The 18911-nt window shown below is 49.0% G+C and overlaps 1 protein-coding gene across 1 annotated transcript; it reads right to left on the bottom strand.

Annotated features, from left to right (window-relative positions):
* Positions 1-11457: 11457 nt before the first annotated feature.
* Positions 11458-13289, bottom strand: LOC117589220 (mediator of RNA polymerase II transcription subunit 15). The gene is made up of 2 exons (XM_034280966.1): positions 12600-13289; positions 11458-12522 (listed from the first exon to the last, which is right to left on the bottom strand). Exons 1-2 carry the CDS (start codon positions 12730-12732, stop codon positions 11618-11620), a joined length of 1038 nt encoding a protein of 345 aa, XP_034136857.1. The 5' UTR covers positions 12733-13289; the 3' UTR covers positions 11458-11617.
* Between the last annotated feature and the right edge of the window lie 5622 nt (positions 13290-18911).

The following is an 18911-nucleotide window of genomic DNA, read 5'->3' as shown; positions in this document are numbered from 1 at the left end:
ATCAGCCAGCGAGAAGGTCTGCCCTGGCAACTGGTTTTTTCCAATTTTTGCAATTAGCTGCCACCGTCGCGCTGTGTTCACACGAGCTGCCAGATGCGGACATTGCTGTTTTGTCAGAGCTGTGATTTTGAGTAATCATCGAGTGGCGGCAAAAGCCATGCAGACATGACCCACAAAAACATGACAAATCCATCTGCGAGAGTCTCTTCTGCAGCGTAAAGCAAATGCTCATAGTTGCAGCTTTTTGGCTTCAACTTTTGCCAGAGCTCCTTCGGACAGACTGTCTGGCTTCCAGCCACCTTTGACTGGTCTTTGAAGCTGCCAGGAAACTGCCAGCTAATCCCCGTTCGCACTTCTCGTAATTCTCTAATTAATAGACATGAGCAAAGGCAGTTTGAACTCTCGAAGACATGGCCACATGGCAACAGAGTCGCCATTAGCCAAGCTCCCAAAATGCAGCCAGAGTCGCCGGACTGTCGTTTGCCCTGTCGGCTTCATGTCAATTAGATGTTTGTCTTCGATCAAGTGCCCGACATTTGTGGCACTCCCAACTGAGGCGCTGACCCATTGACCGAATCGATAAACCTTGCCCCAGCCTTTGGTCTCGTGTTCAAAGTACTTCGATTGCCCTTAATGGAAGCGCAGGACGACGCAGGAGCTGCTCCTTGCTGCGATTGCTATTGATTTCCCAATGATTGTACAAATTGATTGATTGCCATAATTGGACAGAGGTCTAACGAGCGGCATTAACCGACTTTGACACGCGGGAGTGCAGTCTTTGGGTGTAGCTGGAGCCCAGAGCCAGGAGCCAGTTGACAGCCACTTGAGAGCGATTTTTGGTGCTCTTTGTGGCAGTCTTTGGGGTTTTTATTTGCAGTTCTTTTTGAGTTTTTATTTGACATTTTGTGGGTTTTTTGTGGGGCTTTTGGATGGGCTTTTGTGAACATTTGCTGGATTTTCACTTCACTTTAATACCCTGGACTATGGCCAAAAAGCAAGGCACTCCCGCTGGCAGCTAAGCGCCAGTTGCCTGCTTGCCTGCTGCAAGCTCATTAATAAGCGCCGTCTTTGGTCGGCTTCGGACTTGAACCACTTGTAAAATGCAACATTTGTTTGGGCGATAAAATCGACGACAATAAATTTACAATGAACATACCAAGCAGCCAGCAGCCAGCAGCCAGCAGGGGGACTCCAACCTCCAGGCTCCGGCAGACGATCGCGATGCAGATGCAGATGCAGATACAATGCCATTTGCTGTCTGTATCTGCATTCTGTGCACACGGAGAGACACAGAGAAATATGCCATAGAAAGCCGACAAAAGCTGGACCAGCTACCCGGAGGCCAATAAGCGAGCGACCACCGCAGCACAGACTCCAGCGAACGCGACAAAATAAAAAATAGAGTTGTACGACGACCACCTGCAGACCGGGCCGAGGCAGCAGTCCACAGTCGAAGCTCCCCCCCCCCCACACCGGGATATCTGTGGCTTCTTGTCTGTGGCACTTGCCGCCATTGAAATGTCGCGCTGCGGCCACTAAAATATTCAAATCTCCTTTTGAATGTCTTGCCAGAAGCGAGGCACTGACCCACTGGAATGTGGTAGAATAAACTTCATCCACAACTGCCTATCGAAGTGCGTCGTGTATCGATAGCTAGTTCGATAACTATTTCGATTGTTTTTGGACAGAGACTTTGAGGCTTTCCAGCGGCCGTTTAGACCCCTCTTCGAGCTGTCATTTGTCATTTGACCCGCGGCTAGCTGTCTGCAATTGGAATGAGACAATTTCCCAATCTATGGGCTCTGGCAATTGAAAGAGAATGCTGCGTGTCGATTGCCTGTACCGCCAGCTAATCGAACGAATCGATCAAATTCTCAGCAATCGCAGAGGTTTTTGGGTTTGGCTTGGGGTTTGGGTTTGGAATTCAATTATGAGCCGCTGCGAGCCAATAAACAAATGCACGAACGTGTTTAATATTTAATAATAATAAAAGCAAAGCCACAAGCCACAGTCGCTCAGTCGCTGTTGGCCAACACCCGCAACTGGAGAGCAAAACAACAAAAAAAAACACACACAAAAAAGCGGCAGAAACGAGTAAGAAAGAGAAACGAAGCAGGGAGTACCCTGGTCAGAGGTAGAGCGGGAATTTGATCATTTCTGCACAAATTTACCATAAACGAACTTAGAGCTTAGAGCTCTGACTGTACTTTTGGTCTTACTTTACTGCACCTCTGCCCCAGGCATACCCTTTCCCCTCGCCGATGCAGGGTATGCCGCAGCTAAACAATAAAACTTATTTATGTCTTTGGTCAAATTTGCGTTGCTATTTTGGGACTTATTGGACAGCTCCCACAGCTCCCACAGCTCCCACAGCTCTCAGGGATTGTGTGGGGCTGCTGCTGCTGGCTTCAGCGCCTGTCCTTTGTTTGGTTTACGAGCTGTTAATGTGCAACCAGGCAACTGGGCAGCTCTGATACGCAATTTGGTGCGCATTTTGTTTGTATTATTAAATAAATTTCATGTCAGTGGCGCGGCTGCATTTACTTGCTGTCGCGTGCCCCCGGGCGAAGGTGTGCCTGGCTGTGGGTGGGTGGTTAATAGTGTTTCCTGGCTCTAGTTTGGCTGCTTTGCTTATGGAAATTGACACCAAAGTAGAGGCAGTTTTGAGCTGAAAAGTGCCTAGATTGAAGACCAGAATATTTGGCAGCAGTTCTGCCATCCATCCCGCATTTGCCACAGCTCACCCGCAATTGGGTGATTGCCTCGCAGCATTAGTTCCCTGATTAGATTAACATTTGCCACAGCCATAGGGGCAATGCCTCGCTCAATTTATTTCAATAAAAACTTTAATTCCTGCCTCAGCCAATTGAGCTACAAAATTCTTGCAGCTTCGCCTGCGCAAGGCCCTCATTTGGTGCGTTAATCGCACTGAAAATTGGGCTTGGGCTCAAGTCTCGAGTTACCATTGTGCATATGAATGCGTTTTGTATTGAGTTACGTAAAGTGTTCAATTGGACACCGAATGGGCAGAGAGGGAGGACGATATCTCACACTGCCATGAACATGGAGGCCCCGGTCTCACGTCTGTGGTTCCACTTGTTGAATGCGCACAGTGGAGCCCACAGACAGGGCAAATAGTCAACAGAAATTGATGACACGTACGACATGTTCTTATCGACGAGTGATGTCTGCCCGCAAGGCATTTCCTGTGGCTTGGGACCTTCTGTTTGCTGAACTCAGCCCAGGGGTCCGTCCGAGTGATAAGACATTGGGCTGGCTGGCTGGATGACCCAATGTCAAGTCAAATATTTGTGATAAGTGCAGCCACAAGTGAACCAAAGGCTGATAGCAAAATGCAGTTGGAGTGAGCGATAGTCGGGGGGGGCAGCTCGACCTGCAGTGGCAGTGCCTGAGGTTCCAAGTGTACGACCTCTGTGGCTGGCATTCCTCAAGCTAAGATCCACACTCACAACTCATTAGTATGCTGGCACCGCGGGGCATGAATCTTAAATGAGGATGAGGCATGGAGGCCCCGCCACGAAAATGAACAAATCTTTGGCTCAACAATCGAGTGCCAGGCTGAACGTGATCCTGCACGCTGGACACGGACGTGTGTAATGCGAAACCAACACACAAAACAGAAGATGTCTCCGTCGGCGAAGCATGAAAAGATCACAGCCAGAGAGCGGGTTCCAGGAATGTCAACAGAGCGTTGTTGGTGGATGGGTACCTGCGACAGCGTTTCACACCCAAACAACCAACAGACAGGAGAGCACAAGGAGACACAGATGCACCAGCCAGGAAGGGGGCAAGTGCCAGCAGAAGACGAAGGCTGCCTGAAGATGGCAAACACATTTGAGGCCACAAAACTCAATTTATATTTGAGCAAAGTACTTCAGCAATCTTTGGGCAAACTCCGAGAGCTGTCGAAAAGTGGGATCTGAGAGTTTCTCCTGCAGACAAATTGCAGTCTGCCTGTGCCACATCGAGGAGAGCGATGTTGGGAGCAGCCACCGCCTGTGACAATTTAGCGCGCCGCGGCCGTGTGTTAAAAATATGTAAATGCTGTGCAGCCTGATGATGCCCCCGGGGCGCAAAAGGAACTTTCCCTTCTTGAAATTGCCCTGCCCAAAGTCTGACCAAATGAATTACGCACATGATTAATAAAAATGCAGCCAGCCAGCGAGCAATCGAAAAGTTCAATTTGGGCCACAATATTTTTGTATCGCAGCCATCTCCGGTCCAGTCCAGTTCAGGGCCTCCTCCTTGGCTGGGCTACCGCGCATTCCCATAAATTAAACGGCAAGTTATTTGAATTCTCGGCTCAAAGGAGCGAAGACCCTTGTGCAGCTGCCGCCGAACAGAGAGAACAGGAGCCGAGGCGGCCAGGAAGCCACTCTGATTTGGATGCTGTGATTCGTATTTGTCCATTTTTTGCACGCTGCTCAATTATCGTGTTTCATGTTTGCATTCTTCTTGGGCGCTGCGCCACATTTCCTGTCCCAAGGAACACCATTTTTCACAGTAGCTTTTGGCAGAGGTTCTTGGGGTGTCAGCAGCTCTGTGCTGTGTGGCCCAAAGGTGGCTTTGGCTGCTGGTTTCCTTTGGGCTGTGCAAAGTGTTTGAAAATTTGCAGCGCTTTGGCTGCTTTCTCTTTTCTCCTTAAGCCTGAGACTCAAGCGGAGACTTCTGCTGCGGTGTTCTCCATTTAGTCGCGCTTCGAGTGTTGCCATTCCGTTCCCCGCAATTACAATTCACTTTGCGGCAGGACGAGGGCGCCTTTGGGCTTGTCGGCTCGTTGCCTGGCCCGTACTTAAGTGCAATTACGCGGCGACCTCTGGCTGCTGGGCTCTCTGGCAAGTGTTCATCGATGTCGCGCCTTGTGGCTGCACATCTTGGCAGCAGGATCAGGCCTGGATCGTGTCTTGGCGTGCCTGCCACTTGCAACTTTAACGGGAATCATGTGCCGAAACTTTTAATGATCCGCGAGACTCACCGAATGGGAATTGAGACTCTTGCACGGGGGGCAACGTAACAGAAGCTTCATTTGATTTGATTTCTTTCTGCTTTGTGTTCTTTTTGTTCTCTTTATGCTGATGAGGATTAAACACGAAACAGCACTAATGGCAAGCCAGAACGTGGAGCAGCCAGCAGTGCCCCAGTGGAAGTGGAAATATCAGAAGATTTGAGCAAGAATCTGACTGGAAGAGAGCCAGAAAAACCCACCCCTAACTGCTAAGACACGCTGTGAGAGAGCGAAATTGGCTTTCCTCTCAGCTTTAACATTCCCCCAGAGAGAGCCAAGGCCAGGCTTAACTCTGGCACTCTGCCAGAGTTCTTTGCTATGTCAGAGTTTGACTCGTAATTAGGCTACTTGGAGGCAGCCCAGAGACAGAGCTAACACATTGCTGTCACAGGCACGGATGGGAGCCAATTGCTCGTCTCTGGCTGCTGGCATCTCGCTGGCATCTCCTCCCGTTCTTATCGAGCTTGACGGGCCGTTTAATTGAAATTCGTTAAGGAAAAAAGAGTCTGGGCCAGCCATGGGAATGGGCGGCACCGTTGGCTGTTTGCAGCTGCCAGTCTCCCCAGCTACCAGCTACCAGTTGCAAGTTGCAGTGGCAGTGGCAGTGGCAAGCAGTGTGTAATCCACCCGCAACGGCGCTCTAGTTGGGATAATTGCAGTTGTTGGCGTAAAAATGCTAATTAAAGTTTACTTGTTGCCAGTGGGAGACAGCAAAAGGGTTGCCCCTCCGTCCTTAACGAGCCAAAGAAATCGCTCAAGAAATGAAAAACCACCAACCACTCACATGAAGTTCGATGATTGGCAAGCCAGAAGTGCGAATACTCTGCCCAAAAGCAACAAATCAAACTGCATAAGGGAAAGGCTTGCGCAGCGACACTGCCCACTGCAGTAAGGGTATGCCACAAGCTATCGGCAAAAAAAAAATGCAAATTGTTCGTTGATGAATTAACAAAAGCGAAAATCGTGACTTATGCTTTTGGCAGCTGCAAATGTCCAGAAAAAAAGACCCAAAACAGACAACTGTACCGCTGCCGGGTTTTGCTGCCTGGAATTCCGATATACACTGGAACGATATCCCAGTGCCAAGTGGCAGTTCCTGTAGCTGCTCTCGGCTGTGCTTTCTATGACGCAGCTCGAGCCGAACACCTGCAAACAGCTGCATCGATGGCTGCTTCTAGGTCTCGTCCAGATAAGTCCCATTAATGAGAACAGCAACACAACTAATTTGATTGCCCAGTTATGAGGATGACGATGATGATGATGCGGAGAGTTTGCTGCTTTTGCTCCCGCACGTTTTTCGCGTTGAACCTCACTGAACTTGAGGACTCAACTCGTTGCCAGTGAAAGAATGTGAGCCCAATCTGCAACAGGGCATGAAGGCATTTTGCCTTTGCAGTCGTGATTTGAGTGTCGTGCGAAATATTTTTACAACTTTTTACAAGTAGGCTTGAACTTTGTGCAGTCACTTAATATTTGCGGCTTTGAACTGCACAAGAAAGAGAGCTGAAGCTTAAAAGATGTGGGAGAGATTACAGGCAGGGTCAAAGAGAGTGTGGGGGAGAGATTACAGGCAGGGTCAAAGAGAGTGTGGGGGAGAGATTGCAGGCAGGCAGACTGGAGAGTGTGGAGAGATTGCAGTGCGCCGAAGAGAGTGCTGGAGAGCTTACACAGTGCCAAAGACAGTGGGTGAGAAAGAGACAGAGAGAGAGAGAGAGGGACAAAGAGAGCGCGCTGGCTGATTTGAAGAATTGCGCCAGCGGCAGACATTTTAATGTGCGGCTTGAGCTTGAGATTTTTGCCGTTGTTGTTGTTTCTTTTCTTTCTTTTTTTGCGCTTGCTTGTGAAATTTTTCGACTCTTTTTCTTCGAGTGGAATTTTAATGCCTTTGGCACACCTGCGCAGCAGTGTAACGGTAACGGTAACCTTGTTTCTGGGCTAAAAGTTTGAAGATTTTTCACCGAGACAGAACAAAATGCGGCACTGGAATGCACTTTTGCCTAATTAAAATGCACTCAATGAATGCCATGGCATGTCGTGGGAGCGGCGGTCTAAGGTTACTCATAAAACGAGACACGTCGTGCCTTTTGGGACGACAATCACAACAAATCTCTACCTGAAAGGTTGCCCGAGCCCCCTAAAGATGAGCAATGAAAGAAATCCTTTAGCCAGCCACAACTGGAAACCCATCAGCAAAGAGCCATCAGGCAACAGCAACAATATCATGTTTTTAATGGCCGATGACTCAACCACAGCCACAGAGCACAGAGCACAGAGCTCATGGGAGAAGGCAAAAGAAGACAAAGATGAAGAAATGAAATGAAATGAAATAAAATAAAGAAACAAACGAGGGAGAGAGACACACACAGACACACAGACACACGCACACACCTGTGAGGAGAGCTCAGTGCACACCTGAGAAACAAGAAATGCATGCAGGTGTCAATCGCCAGCGAAAGAATGGTCAGAAGTAGCAACAACAACAACAACAACAACGACAACAGAGGCAGCGCATCAGCAGCAGCGGTGGTGGTGGTGGTGGTGGAAAACCGAACTCAAGATCTCTGCCTATCTGCCTGTGGCCGCTCTGCCCGGACCCCCGGCACAGCGCACACACACACACACATACTGATCGCTTGGTTTGCGTGGTTGGGGGAGAAATGGTTAATCATTTAGGTATAAATCTCGATGTAGCGTCTTTGTCCGACATTGCCCGTTGGGGGCCAAACCAGCACTTGTGTGCACCCATTAACCCATTAACGTCCTTGTCACACTTTTACACTAGTGATGTAAGCAGCACAGAGGCTGAAGTTTGAGGCAGAAAAATGTTGTGCTAAAAATATGAAAATATGAAATTTGTGGCTTCTATGTACATAATCCATAATCTAAAATTTTCTCTCTTTTATCTTCCTCATTTTGTCACTTGCCTGCGCAACGTTAAAGGGTTAACCACGGACGCCGACGCAACCAACACACACACACACACACACACAGCTAGACGCAGCCACAAAGAGGTAGAGCTGGAGCTAGAAAGAGAGAGGGAGAGGGAGAGGTAGGGGGAGCTTCAAGAATTCGTAGAATTGTGAGCCTCAATTGATTTACTCAGCTGTGCGGCGGCTGCTCTTCGGTTGCCGCTTGATAACTCTGAGATTTGTTATATTTGCTTCATCATCGTGGCACAAACGAGGCAGTTGGAGATCCCAGATGGAGGCCAGGCCATGCCAAGGAACGATCTTCATCATCTCCATCTCCATCTCCAGCTCCATCGTCGACGCCGCACACATGTGCGCACATTAAAAAGCAAGTTTCTCAGGTGTTTAAAAGCGTTTAAAAAGAAAACAGACGCAGACGGCTGGCTCGACTCCGCACAGCCACAGCTACAGCCACAGACCGAGTCGAAGATCTCAACGAGACAACAATAAACGCAACGCAACGCAACGCAGCGCAACCCGAGACACAGACGTTGTAGAGTTAAAAATATCCAAAGAGTACTTCGTACTGTGCCAAGAGCCAGTTAAAGCCATGATCATGATCTCGAAGCGCTGCGGACAGCGGACGGTACGGACAGCTGGCTGGGGCCACGAGCACACGTGAAGGTTGCCACAGCCATGTTGGAGATTTACTTAACGAAATCAAGAGGAAGCGCGCGCGTAGCATCGATCGAGGATGGTGGAGTTGGGGAGGTGGCTGGAGGTGGGCTGTTAACCTAGCTGTCATACAGCATTGATTGCTGCGAGGCAATGGCAAATACAATACAAAAAAAAAGCCCCACAGACTTGCGCTTGATTGCCGGCGGTTGAGTTCGGGCTTGGGGTCGGGCTTTGGGTTTCGGGTTTTGGGTTTGGGTCTGGGTCGGGGGTGTACTGGACCACGTAGCCAGTGAGTCAGCATCTATGCATTCCCTTGCTTTGTTGGTGTTAACGATGCATCCATCTGGTGGCTGCCTTTGAGCTTCAGCCAAAATGTTAAGTGCATGTTTTGATTGGTTTGTGGCGGCCCCAAAACGGATCGAGATTATGGCCGATGAATGGGAGCCAACTCCAGCGACAGGCAGCAGGAGTAGGAGTAGGTCCAACCTCACGATCTCATCTTTGGCAGCGAGGATAATGTGCAATCTTATGTGCATAATCTGCTTAAGAGGTGTCACAGGCATTTATTATGCACGCTGCTCATGTCAGACACAAAGGCCATATTAATGATGAGGAACCAAAAGGTTCCCTCGGATCTAATGGAATGTGTGGCCTGTGGCTTATCGCTCCTTAAGTGTTTGAGCCATAAAAAGCAGCAACAGCCAGACAGAGTGTCAAAGATCTGCGCATTTTGGGTGCCTGAAAATGCAACTCCTTTGGCTTTGCCTTGGCTGGCATTCCGGTCCACATGTGGCATGACCATAGCCAATTGGCTGGCCAAAAGTTTGTCTCAATCCAATGCTCTGCCACAATCAAGTGAACATCTGCAACATCCGCAGGCGGCTTGCACCTGTTGGCCATATGCAAAAACTAGGCAGACAAAAAGGTGTTAGAAAGGTGTTTTAGTGGGAAACCCTTTCGGGCTGGAAGATGAATTAAGCGAAATTCTGGAAATTCCGCAACATGTTAACGGTTCTTGAGGATGCGGCAACGGCCACAGTGGACAATGGCTAGAACAACAACAAGAAGAGCCAACAGCAAACACGCATTAACAATGGGCTGCCAGATTTAGCACCTGTGTGCCAGAATGCACTTGGAAAATCTCTACAAATATTTGACGTGACGTGAGTGAAATTTGCATTTTGGCCCGGGAGTGTAGCGGCAAAAGAACAAAAGCCCGGCAACAGGTAAATGCACTTCTTGCGGCTGTCCCCGGTGCCGAGCATCATTAACACGTTCATGCCCGGCTGGGCGGGGATTAGACTGGCCGGGCCAAAAGGTGCGAAAATCCATCAGCGTACGGTGGTTCCGTTCCACTGTAGTTGAAAGTCTGGCCATGAATCGCTTGGAAGTTTACAAGAATATTTTGGAATGTTATGCAGCTGAACTGGGGGATTGGAGCCAGTGGAATGTATTGGATTGGCCATGGGCACGTTCGAGTGACAAATGTCAATTTGCATTCGAATTGGCAAATGTTCTTTTGGCTGCTGTTGCCGTTAATTGCGCGCGCTCGCGCTCTCCACCCTCTCCACCATCTCTCTCTCTCTCGCACTCAATCGCTCTCCCATTCCAATCTTCGACGTTTTCCAATCACTGGAAACGGCAACGAACGTTCAAGCTCAAGAACACACCTTAAACTTTGGGTTTGCTTGGTTTGCTCTTTGTTTTTCTTTTTGGAGCGCTCTACAGCTGGTTGCTGTTGCTAGAATTCATGAGGCAGGCCGAAGACCTGCCCCTGCCACAACAGCGGCCAGCAGCAACAAGTTCAAACACATGACTCTGACTCCCAAGAGCGGCATGGCCACCACTTCTGCCCCCCGTTTGCCGCTCTCTTCGTTTCTTCGCTTTACTCTACTCTACGAGCGACTCCCAGCTTCAGTTCAATGTCAATTTCGATTCGTCATCCGCAGCTGCGTTGATTTCTCGAGCGACCTCTTCCCCTCTCACTAACCCCTTTCCAGTTTTGTTGCTGCTGCGTTCTTTTTTTATGGCCATGTTAAGTTTGGACTTGGCTTTTAACACACAATCACACCGACACACACACACACACACACACACACACACACGGACTGAAGACGGCAGGACCACCACCGTTGACTCCATCGGATGGGGTTCATTCTACTGTAATTTATTGATGCGGTTCCACAGTTAAAGGCGTACGTCGCGACGGACATGTGTGGGCAGGCAAGCGGCCAGCAGCCAGCGGCGGCAAGATTACGTTCCGCGGATGCATGCCCTTGCTCTGTGCAGCTGGCAAAAGCAAAAACCACTCGAACGCCCACGCAAATGTCACTCTCTTTTTCTCTTCTCTCTGTCTCTGCCTCATCACACGATGGCCGTTCGGTTTACATAAGCACAGCGATAAAGGGCACAAGTGCATTGATCTATGGGGCCAAAAGAATTGCTTTTCTCATTTCATATTTATTTTGCGTGATATTTTTCGTGGTACAGTGATCGCTCAAAAGAACTGAACCTTTCGCTGCCAGAGTCCATTTCGCACGTACAACTGCAAATACAACAGCAATTGGGATTGTATGTGTGCGTATGAATAACTACCGAAAGAGAGGGAATGTCAATGCGTAGGTGGCTGCTATGACACTTCTTACTGTACTTTGCTCTCACAAGAGAGTGCAAGAACAAAGCATAAGCGACGATCAACGCCGACGTCAACGCTTCAGTTAGTTTCATAGAAAATTACGAAACGCAAAATTGAAAGTCAAAGTGTAGGTCAGTTTTTAATACACGACAAGAAACCCATCAAGAAATATGTCTTACAGTTACAAGTATATATTCGCACATACATTCAACATCTAAACCATTTAATCTCTACTTTGTGACCACAGTGCACTGGACAGGCAGGCGCACTCAACCGGTGCGCGCTCTCTTTGTATTTCACTCTCTCTCTCTGTCTCTCTCTCGCTGTCTTGCTGTTTCCCTCTCCCACTATTCGCTGCACTCGCGAATGTTACTGCAATTCCGCCTGGTCCAAGGCCATCTGCTGCTGGTTCAATAACATTTGCGAGGGCTGTGATTCCTCTTGTTGATGTTGCTGCTGCGGTTGTTGCTGTTGGCGTTGCTGCTGCTGAAGCTGCACCGGCGGCTGCTGATGCATCGTCTGCAGCAAGAGCTCTCCCATCTTGGCCCGAAAGAAAACGTTCTGGATGGGCGTCATTTGCTTCATCAGCGGCATAAAGCTGATGAGGTAATTATAGTCCGAGTCACCCACATGCAGCACATTTTTGCAGCGCGCCAGGTCTTGGCTGGTGGACTGCATCAGCTGTTGCTCTTCGCGTTTCAGCCCCTCCAGAAAGTTGACCTGCTCGTCCACGCGCTTGGCACATTGGCAGACGCTGGCCGCCGCCGCTGCCACGGCTGTTCCCATGTTCATGCCCATGCCCAAGCCAAGTCCGTGTCCTAGTCCCTGTCCCAGTCCTTGTCCAAATCCGAAGCCGCTAGTGGACGGGGATGGGGACGCTTGTTGCGGCATGGACCGCTCCTCGGCGGCGGCACTGGCCAGGGATATGCTCTGCGAGAGCCGTCGCAGGGCCTGAGGCGTGGCCATATTCTGGAATTCCTGCATCAGTGCATCGTTGTCCGCCTCCATTTCGTCCGCCGGAATAGTCTCTCTCTTAAACGACATGCCCGAATCCGGGCAATGGTCCGACGCCGCTTCCTTCTTCACATCCCCGTCATCCTCCTCGTTTGTGCTGCTGTCACGGCGCTGCATATTGCCAAGGAAGTCCATTTCCTCGGCATAGGACCACTGATGGACAGGGGAGGGTGCGGCTTGCTGCTTGCTCAGGCTCTGGCGGCGGTTGTGCCGGCGATAGCTGCAGCGTAGATTCTTCCATTTGGCGCGACACAAATCCACTGTTCCAGGGCAAGAAAAAGAGCGTAAACAGCGATGATATAAGCAACCGGCAGGGCAGCGCCAATCAGCTACTCACCATTACAACCCAACACTTCGGCCACGTTGTTCCATAGGCGCTGAGTCTCCAGGCGGTTGGAGTGGTCCGCATGGGAGGAATCCCAGAGAGCCGGCCATTGCCTAACTTCAGCGATCAGCCTGTGCATGTCCATGTTCCTGCGTTTTTAAATACAAACTGTAAAAAATCGACCGGCTGCAGCAACAAAAACCGCGCAGAGAGAACGAACAACTTTTGTGTTACGCTCTCTCAAAATGTCGCTCTCTCGCAAAGCAAAAACTTAAGTGAATTCTCGGTTCGGCGTGCGTGACAATGTGGGCGCTGTTGCCTTTCTTTTGTTTTTTTGTGTGTTTTTGGTGCAGGTAATAAAGAATTGTGGATGTGTTTGTCGAGTGAATGTGTTTTGATTCGGGTAAGTCGTAGAGTAAGTCCTTTTAAACTGTACAATGCAATTTGTGGATGATTCGCCTATTAGAGGGCATTCAATAAGTCGACCTCTATCGGTTGTTTTTTCTTCTCTCTGCTGGAACAATTGCCGTTTATTTGTCTTCCACTGATTTTCGTTCTGTTCTTGAATTTGCTGGACCGTGAAGTTGATTCTTTATCGTTTGTTTAGTGAAGTTTTATAATTAAATTGAATTTGGCAGAGTAAGTGGCTAGTCTAATTTTTGCTATTCATTTAGTGAGAGAACACATGGCAGTGGATTAATCAAGTCAATCTGCCGCTCTTTGCTGGAACAATTTCCAAGTTTGTCTGTTTGTCCGTTTTTGCGCTCATTTGCTTTCTGCTTTCTGCGCTGTTCTCGCGTGTTGGTGTTTTGTTCTCTCCGTTCGTTCTCATCTCCCAGAGACATTGAACTTGCCGGCACAGTGGAGCGGAATGCATAAAACATGCTTGTGGATTGTGGATGGCATATGGGATGGCTCGTAAAGTAATTTCCTATAGCCGGCTATCAGGAGGAACTTCCAAATATTTGCACAGCCGGGCGGCCGGCCACAGGCCATGGAGGAGATTGCAACATGTTGTCCGAATATGGGCAGGCAGCGGTGAGAGCGGTGCAACACATGTTACCAAGCTGGCAGCCGGTTGTCTTTGGCTGCTGCGGTGGCTGGAACGGCGACAACAAGTGGACGTTGAAAATATGCGACAGCAATTATCTCTGGCAACAAGCGGTCCATAGCCATATAGCATATACACACATAGTAGGTATATCCATATGTTGTCGCCTGCTTTGCTCTGCTCGGATTTGCGCACGACTTTCGCTTACCATTCCAGGCCGTTGGTTGTCATTGTTGCTGCTGCTGCGGCTGTTGTCGTCAGTCTGTTGCAGCTGCTGTCAATCTGTTGGCCGGCCGCTGCTGCTGCTGCAAAACAACAAAAATTTCCATGTGTCATTTCAAAAATGCAAATATGGACATGATCTGGTGCTCTGACTTCTGCTCCTGCTCCTTATGTCTGTGCTGTGCTGTGCTGTGCTGTCTGCTCTTCCAACCAAAACTCATCCGACCCGAACCAATCCCATTGCCTCTCTGCATCCTCCACATGTTCCACTCGTCAGGCGATCAAGCAGCCCCAGCTGACAGCCGAGTGACGTCTAAATTTTGTTCAACGAAATGATTATAAAGGCATTTATGCATGCGTAGTCACAGGCCAGACTACCAGTCAGAGTTCCAGCTCCTAGCCATGTCCAAAGCACCAATGAATTCAGATCCCATATCAATGGGATTGTTGTGTTCACTTTAAGGAGGGTATGATTATTTGTACAAGGTGTTTGCAACATTTACTGAAGATTTGTATTAGTTGTGATCAGAATATCTCTATTAAAATGTATATGAAACTTTTTCTCCATTTGCTGAAAGCTCTAGGAAAGTGCATCAAAAGCTTCTACTATCAATTGTCCGACATTCTCCCACTTGTTGCGATTGATTTGTTGCTGCCCAATGTCCCTCCATCCACGTCCCTGTCCTCGTAGTCTGTCAATTGTCAATGTTTGTATTCAAATGTTGCCGTCAGAGTGCTTCGGCTGCATGTTTATTATGCCCAGCAGCGATTTATGAAGGCTTTGTTTACGCCCTAGAACATTAATTTCACAAGCAACAATTTTATTATATTCTGCTCAATATGTGAAGGGAAATCTCTTGAAATATTACTGTGAATTGCTCGCCACAAATAAATTAAAAAAACTATCACAAGTGATTATGTTGTAACTTAAATTCTAACGCCCCATAAATGGCAAATGCAATTGCTGTTGACGGCATTAAAACGTTGCCCATAAAATGTTGCTGTCGTCGTTTGCTGTTTGCTGTTGGCTGTTGGCTGCTGGCTGTCGTTGTTGTTGCTGCTGCTGCTGCTGTTGATTGTTATAACAAATTTGCATAATTATGCCGCTTATCTTGGCCATATGTCTGGGCAATAGAGCCCCGACAGACAGTTGGACGTTGGAGCTGGCTAAAACTTGTGGATGTCTGCAACACGCGCCGGCAATCGACAGACACAAGTACGAGTCGTAGTTGCCACTGCAACACCCACATGGCGCTGTCTGGCATTGTTACAGCAAGCGGATGCCACCGAAAACCGTGCGGCAGTGTTAATTGCTGTTTGCTGTGGCAGTTGCAGTTTGTGGCAGCAACATCATAAATTACCAGCCAAGAGACTTAGCAAAAAAAAAGAAGCTAAAAACAGTTAGATGACATTGACGCACTGCGAATCATAAAAACTGACAACAAATTGATTGCCAATCAGCAACATGAACACGACAGCAGCAGCAACAGGCAGCAGCAGCAAGAGCAACATCCAGTGGCTAGACTCAGTGTTGCTGCAGCTTCTGCAACAATTGCAGGTGTCAATGAATGTTGCAAATAAGGAAAAGCGCGACAAGCGTTGCAGGAGGGAGAGAGAGCTTAAGAGAGAGAGAGAGAGAGCAGAAAAAAAGCTAATTGACCAATGCCAATTGCTGCTAATGTGGCCAGTTATTATGTCAAACGGTCAGCGGCAGCAATTCAGGCACTGAGCCTGCTCTTGGCCTAATTGAATTGGCCGGACAAGCTGGGCAATTGTCACGCAGCTGCCAACTGCTGCGTTACGGTTTTGGCAGCCCACACGCCACCGTTGGTTGGACTCTCGCTCCACTACCGCAGATGTCCATGGAGAGGCGCGCACATGGAAAAATTCCAATAGCAATTAAAAATATTTCCAACGCAAATGCAGACCAAGACCAGAGACACTGAGAGAAATGGCAGAGCGGGCAGCAAAAAGGAGAGCTTCAATGGGGTTGAGCTTTCTCCCTGTGCATTTCTGGTACAGATTTCACCTTGTCCCCGGTCTGTGGATCGATCCAGTTCGCGTCCAGCGTCCTCTTGTGTGTGGAGTGGATCAGGCACCATCTTTGGCAGCTGCGTTGGCCGTTAGAAATGCTAATGAAAGTCAGGCACTGCGTCTGCTCTGTCCATCGGCATTGGCAGCTGCCTGCGACTCTGTGGTGCGTTTGATTGCAGCAAGGGGCACGGCCAGGCATCATAGAAAGTTGCACGGCTGCTACCGTTTTTGGTGGTCACAGCCATAGGAATGGAATGGAACAGCTGCCTCGGGGATTGCTCTGGCTCTGTCTCCAATTCCCGATGCTGCTGCTGCTGCTGCTGATCGCGGAAATTCTGCACACGTGTCGATCATTCAAGTTTTTATGAGTGCGCTTCCTGCTGCTACGCTTGTTCGTGGCAAGGACGTTTGTTTGCCTGCCGCTGCCCCGCGCAACCCCCTTTTATGCGGCCATATGCTGCTGATGTTGCACACATGCAATGCAGCCGGCGGCTGTAGCATCATCCAGAGTGTGGCAACCAGTTCGCTTGACGTCCATTTTATGGCATGCAGCCGCCTCGCTGTATGATGAAGAGCAGCACATGGCCACCACCGCCTTCTTCTCCTCACATTTTAACCCCAAGAAATCTCAATGAGATCGCCAACTGGCAGCGGGCAACGGGCAACGGGCACGGTCACGTATGGCACCAATGGCATGGACATGTGCGCGGAATGCCTCAAGCAGCTGTGGCATATCTCTCTCTATCTATCTCCCGAACAGAAAGTTTTTGCAGCTGATAGGAGAGAAACCCGAAGCAGAACCCGCATCGCGCGAGGAAAGATTTATGTGGGCATTGAGGGATTTTTGGCTGAGATTTTCCCAATAGTCTTTCGGGCTGACTGGGGAGTTTCCATGGGAAATCAAATATGAAATGTGACTTATTTTTGACAACATATCTGGAAGATCTTGTGGTTAGGGCCACATTTCTGCTGTTATTATTTGACTCTTAATTTGGTTTATTTGCCAGTGAAAATCCACTCAAAATACATAATTAACTGTCGAGGGTTCTGCCAAATTATAGAACCCTTGAGTGGCCCTCGGCTTATGGTTAAGACATCATCAGGCTTCACGCTCTGGAAGCCACTTATCAGCAGCAGAGTCATCTTGGCTCTTTTTTCCTTGCTTAAGCCGAGCTCAGGAAGCCATTTGGACGGGGGTGCGGGGTACATGTCCATCCATCATGCCAAACATATGACAGGGCCAACAGCAGGGCCAACAGCAGCAGTAGTCGGGGAAAAATGCCGGCAATTAGCAAACTGGCGACAAATTGACGAGGCCGAAACGCACACAAAAACCGAAAAACAGACACTGGAATCCGGGAATCTGGAATCTCTCGGGAACGAACCGGGAACGGCCACCTGCAGAGATTTTGTGCGAAAAAAGGGCGAAAGAGAGAGAGAGAGAGAGAGTGTGAGTGGTGGGGAGGAGGTGCAGTGTGTTGTGACGCAGAGGAGCGCATTGTGGCAATAATATTTGTGCATCGACTGGCTGGCTACCTGTGGCAAAGTGTCAGTGCATCGCGTCTGTGGCATGGGCCTACTAATTAAGTTGCACCAAGCAAATGACTCATTTTGGCAACACAACACTCGAAAGGGTCCTCTGTCGCTGTCGCTGTCGCTGTCCCTGCCAAAGCCATTAGCACCGTCTAGACGGGGTCCGGGCGCCGTTTTCTATTTGCTAATGTAAGAAATGGTGCACCAGGCTAGAGATGGTTCGCAGTTTCTCATTTTAGCGTAAAGTGAGATTTTAGTTCTTCGATAAGGCATTTTATTTCGTTTAGTTAAAGGTTCTTAATTGCGCAGCTGGCAAAATGCACTCAAATTATATCAGACGAAAGCAATAAATGCTCAAAAGTCATTTTTAACTGTTTCTTGCAAAAGCACGCTCAGCATTGGAAGCCTCTCTCTCTCTCACCACAGTTTGACAGTCAGACTCTCTCTCACTCTCTCTCTCTCTCAGCACGTCATTTGATGTGCAAGCTCAATGCTCGATTTCGAACAGCACTTTCCATCTCCCTCTCTCCCACTCTCACTTCCACATTGCTGTTCTTCTCCATAGGCAAATGACAACAAAAGCTTGCTCAGCATGTAGGCAGCGATCTCTGCCACTCAGCTCAGCTTAAACGAATTAATCATGCCGCCCGCTCTCACAATCAGCTGTACCCGCCCGCTTAAGTAGCCAATGCAGGCGCTCATCATTTTCTCATCAATTTGTTCCCGTTGCTCTCATTAACTATTTATTCAAAACGAAATGAATGCAATGTAGATGCCCAGCGCCGCTCTCTTTATCAGCTGTTCCCAATTAACACGCCAGCGGCAGCGCCAGAACCGTATGCAGCGCAGCCAAAACAGCAGGCAAAGGTACAGCCAGAGAGGGGAGGGCGCTGAGTGTGAGTGTGTAAAAAAGCCCGGTGTGGACAAACGGTAAAATGCAATACAAATAACGGCAGCCGGCTGAAGTTCGTCCCGCAGATGCATACTGCCGCAGTCCATCCCCTCCCTTGACGACGTTTTTCCACTCAATTAGGGTAGCAAAAGTACACATACGGTACCGGTACCGTTTTTAGCGAGAGAGAGAGAGAGTGAAGGGACATTTGCCTATAAACATAATTCCCAGACCAGATCGATGGAGAAACGGGAACGGGAATTGTTGTTGTGCTGCAGCCATACATATGTACAACATTTGTGTGTCGACGGCGTGCGGCGGCGCAGTTGTTATCCTTGTGTTTTTGCGGCAGCCGTCTGGATCTCGCTCTGCCAGAGTCGCGCATTGTTAATCGTATCCTGCGTAATAGCATAATAATCCCTAATCGCATCTGATCTGTTCACCTGGCTGGCGCACAAAACACACTCTGCCGCGCCGCGCCTCTCCTCTCTCTCTGGCTCTCTGCCGGCTGCACACAATCCGCATTTTGGCTTCCATCGAATGATCCTTTGTGTGCGTCCTTTGTCGCCGAGTGTCCTTTTTTGTTCCCACT

The sequence above is a fragment of the Drosophila guanche genome, unplaced genomic scaffold (genome assembly GCF_900245975.1).
Source record: "Drosophila guanche unplaced genomic scaffold, DGUA_6, whole genome shotgun sequence".
Taxonomy (NCBI): Eukaryota; Metazoa; Arthropoda; class Insecta; order Diptera; family Drosophilidae; genus Drosophila; species Drosophila guanche.
Note: the sequence above shows the minus strand (reverse complement) of the source record. Positions and strands in the feature narration are given on the sequence as shown.

Coding starts and splice junctions, on each gene's coding strand:
- LOC117589220 (XM_034280966.1), bottom strand. CDS start 12,732: ATGGACATGCACAGGCTGATCGCTGAAGTTAGGCAATGGCCGGCTCTC. Junction 12,523..12,599: donor CGAAGTGTTGGGTTGTAATG/GTGAGTAGCTGA, acceptor GCCCTGGAACAG/TGGATTTGTGTCGCGCCAAA.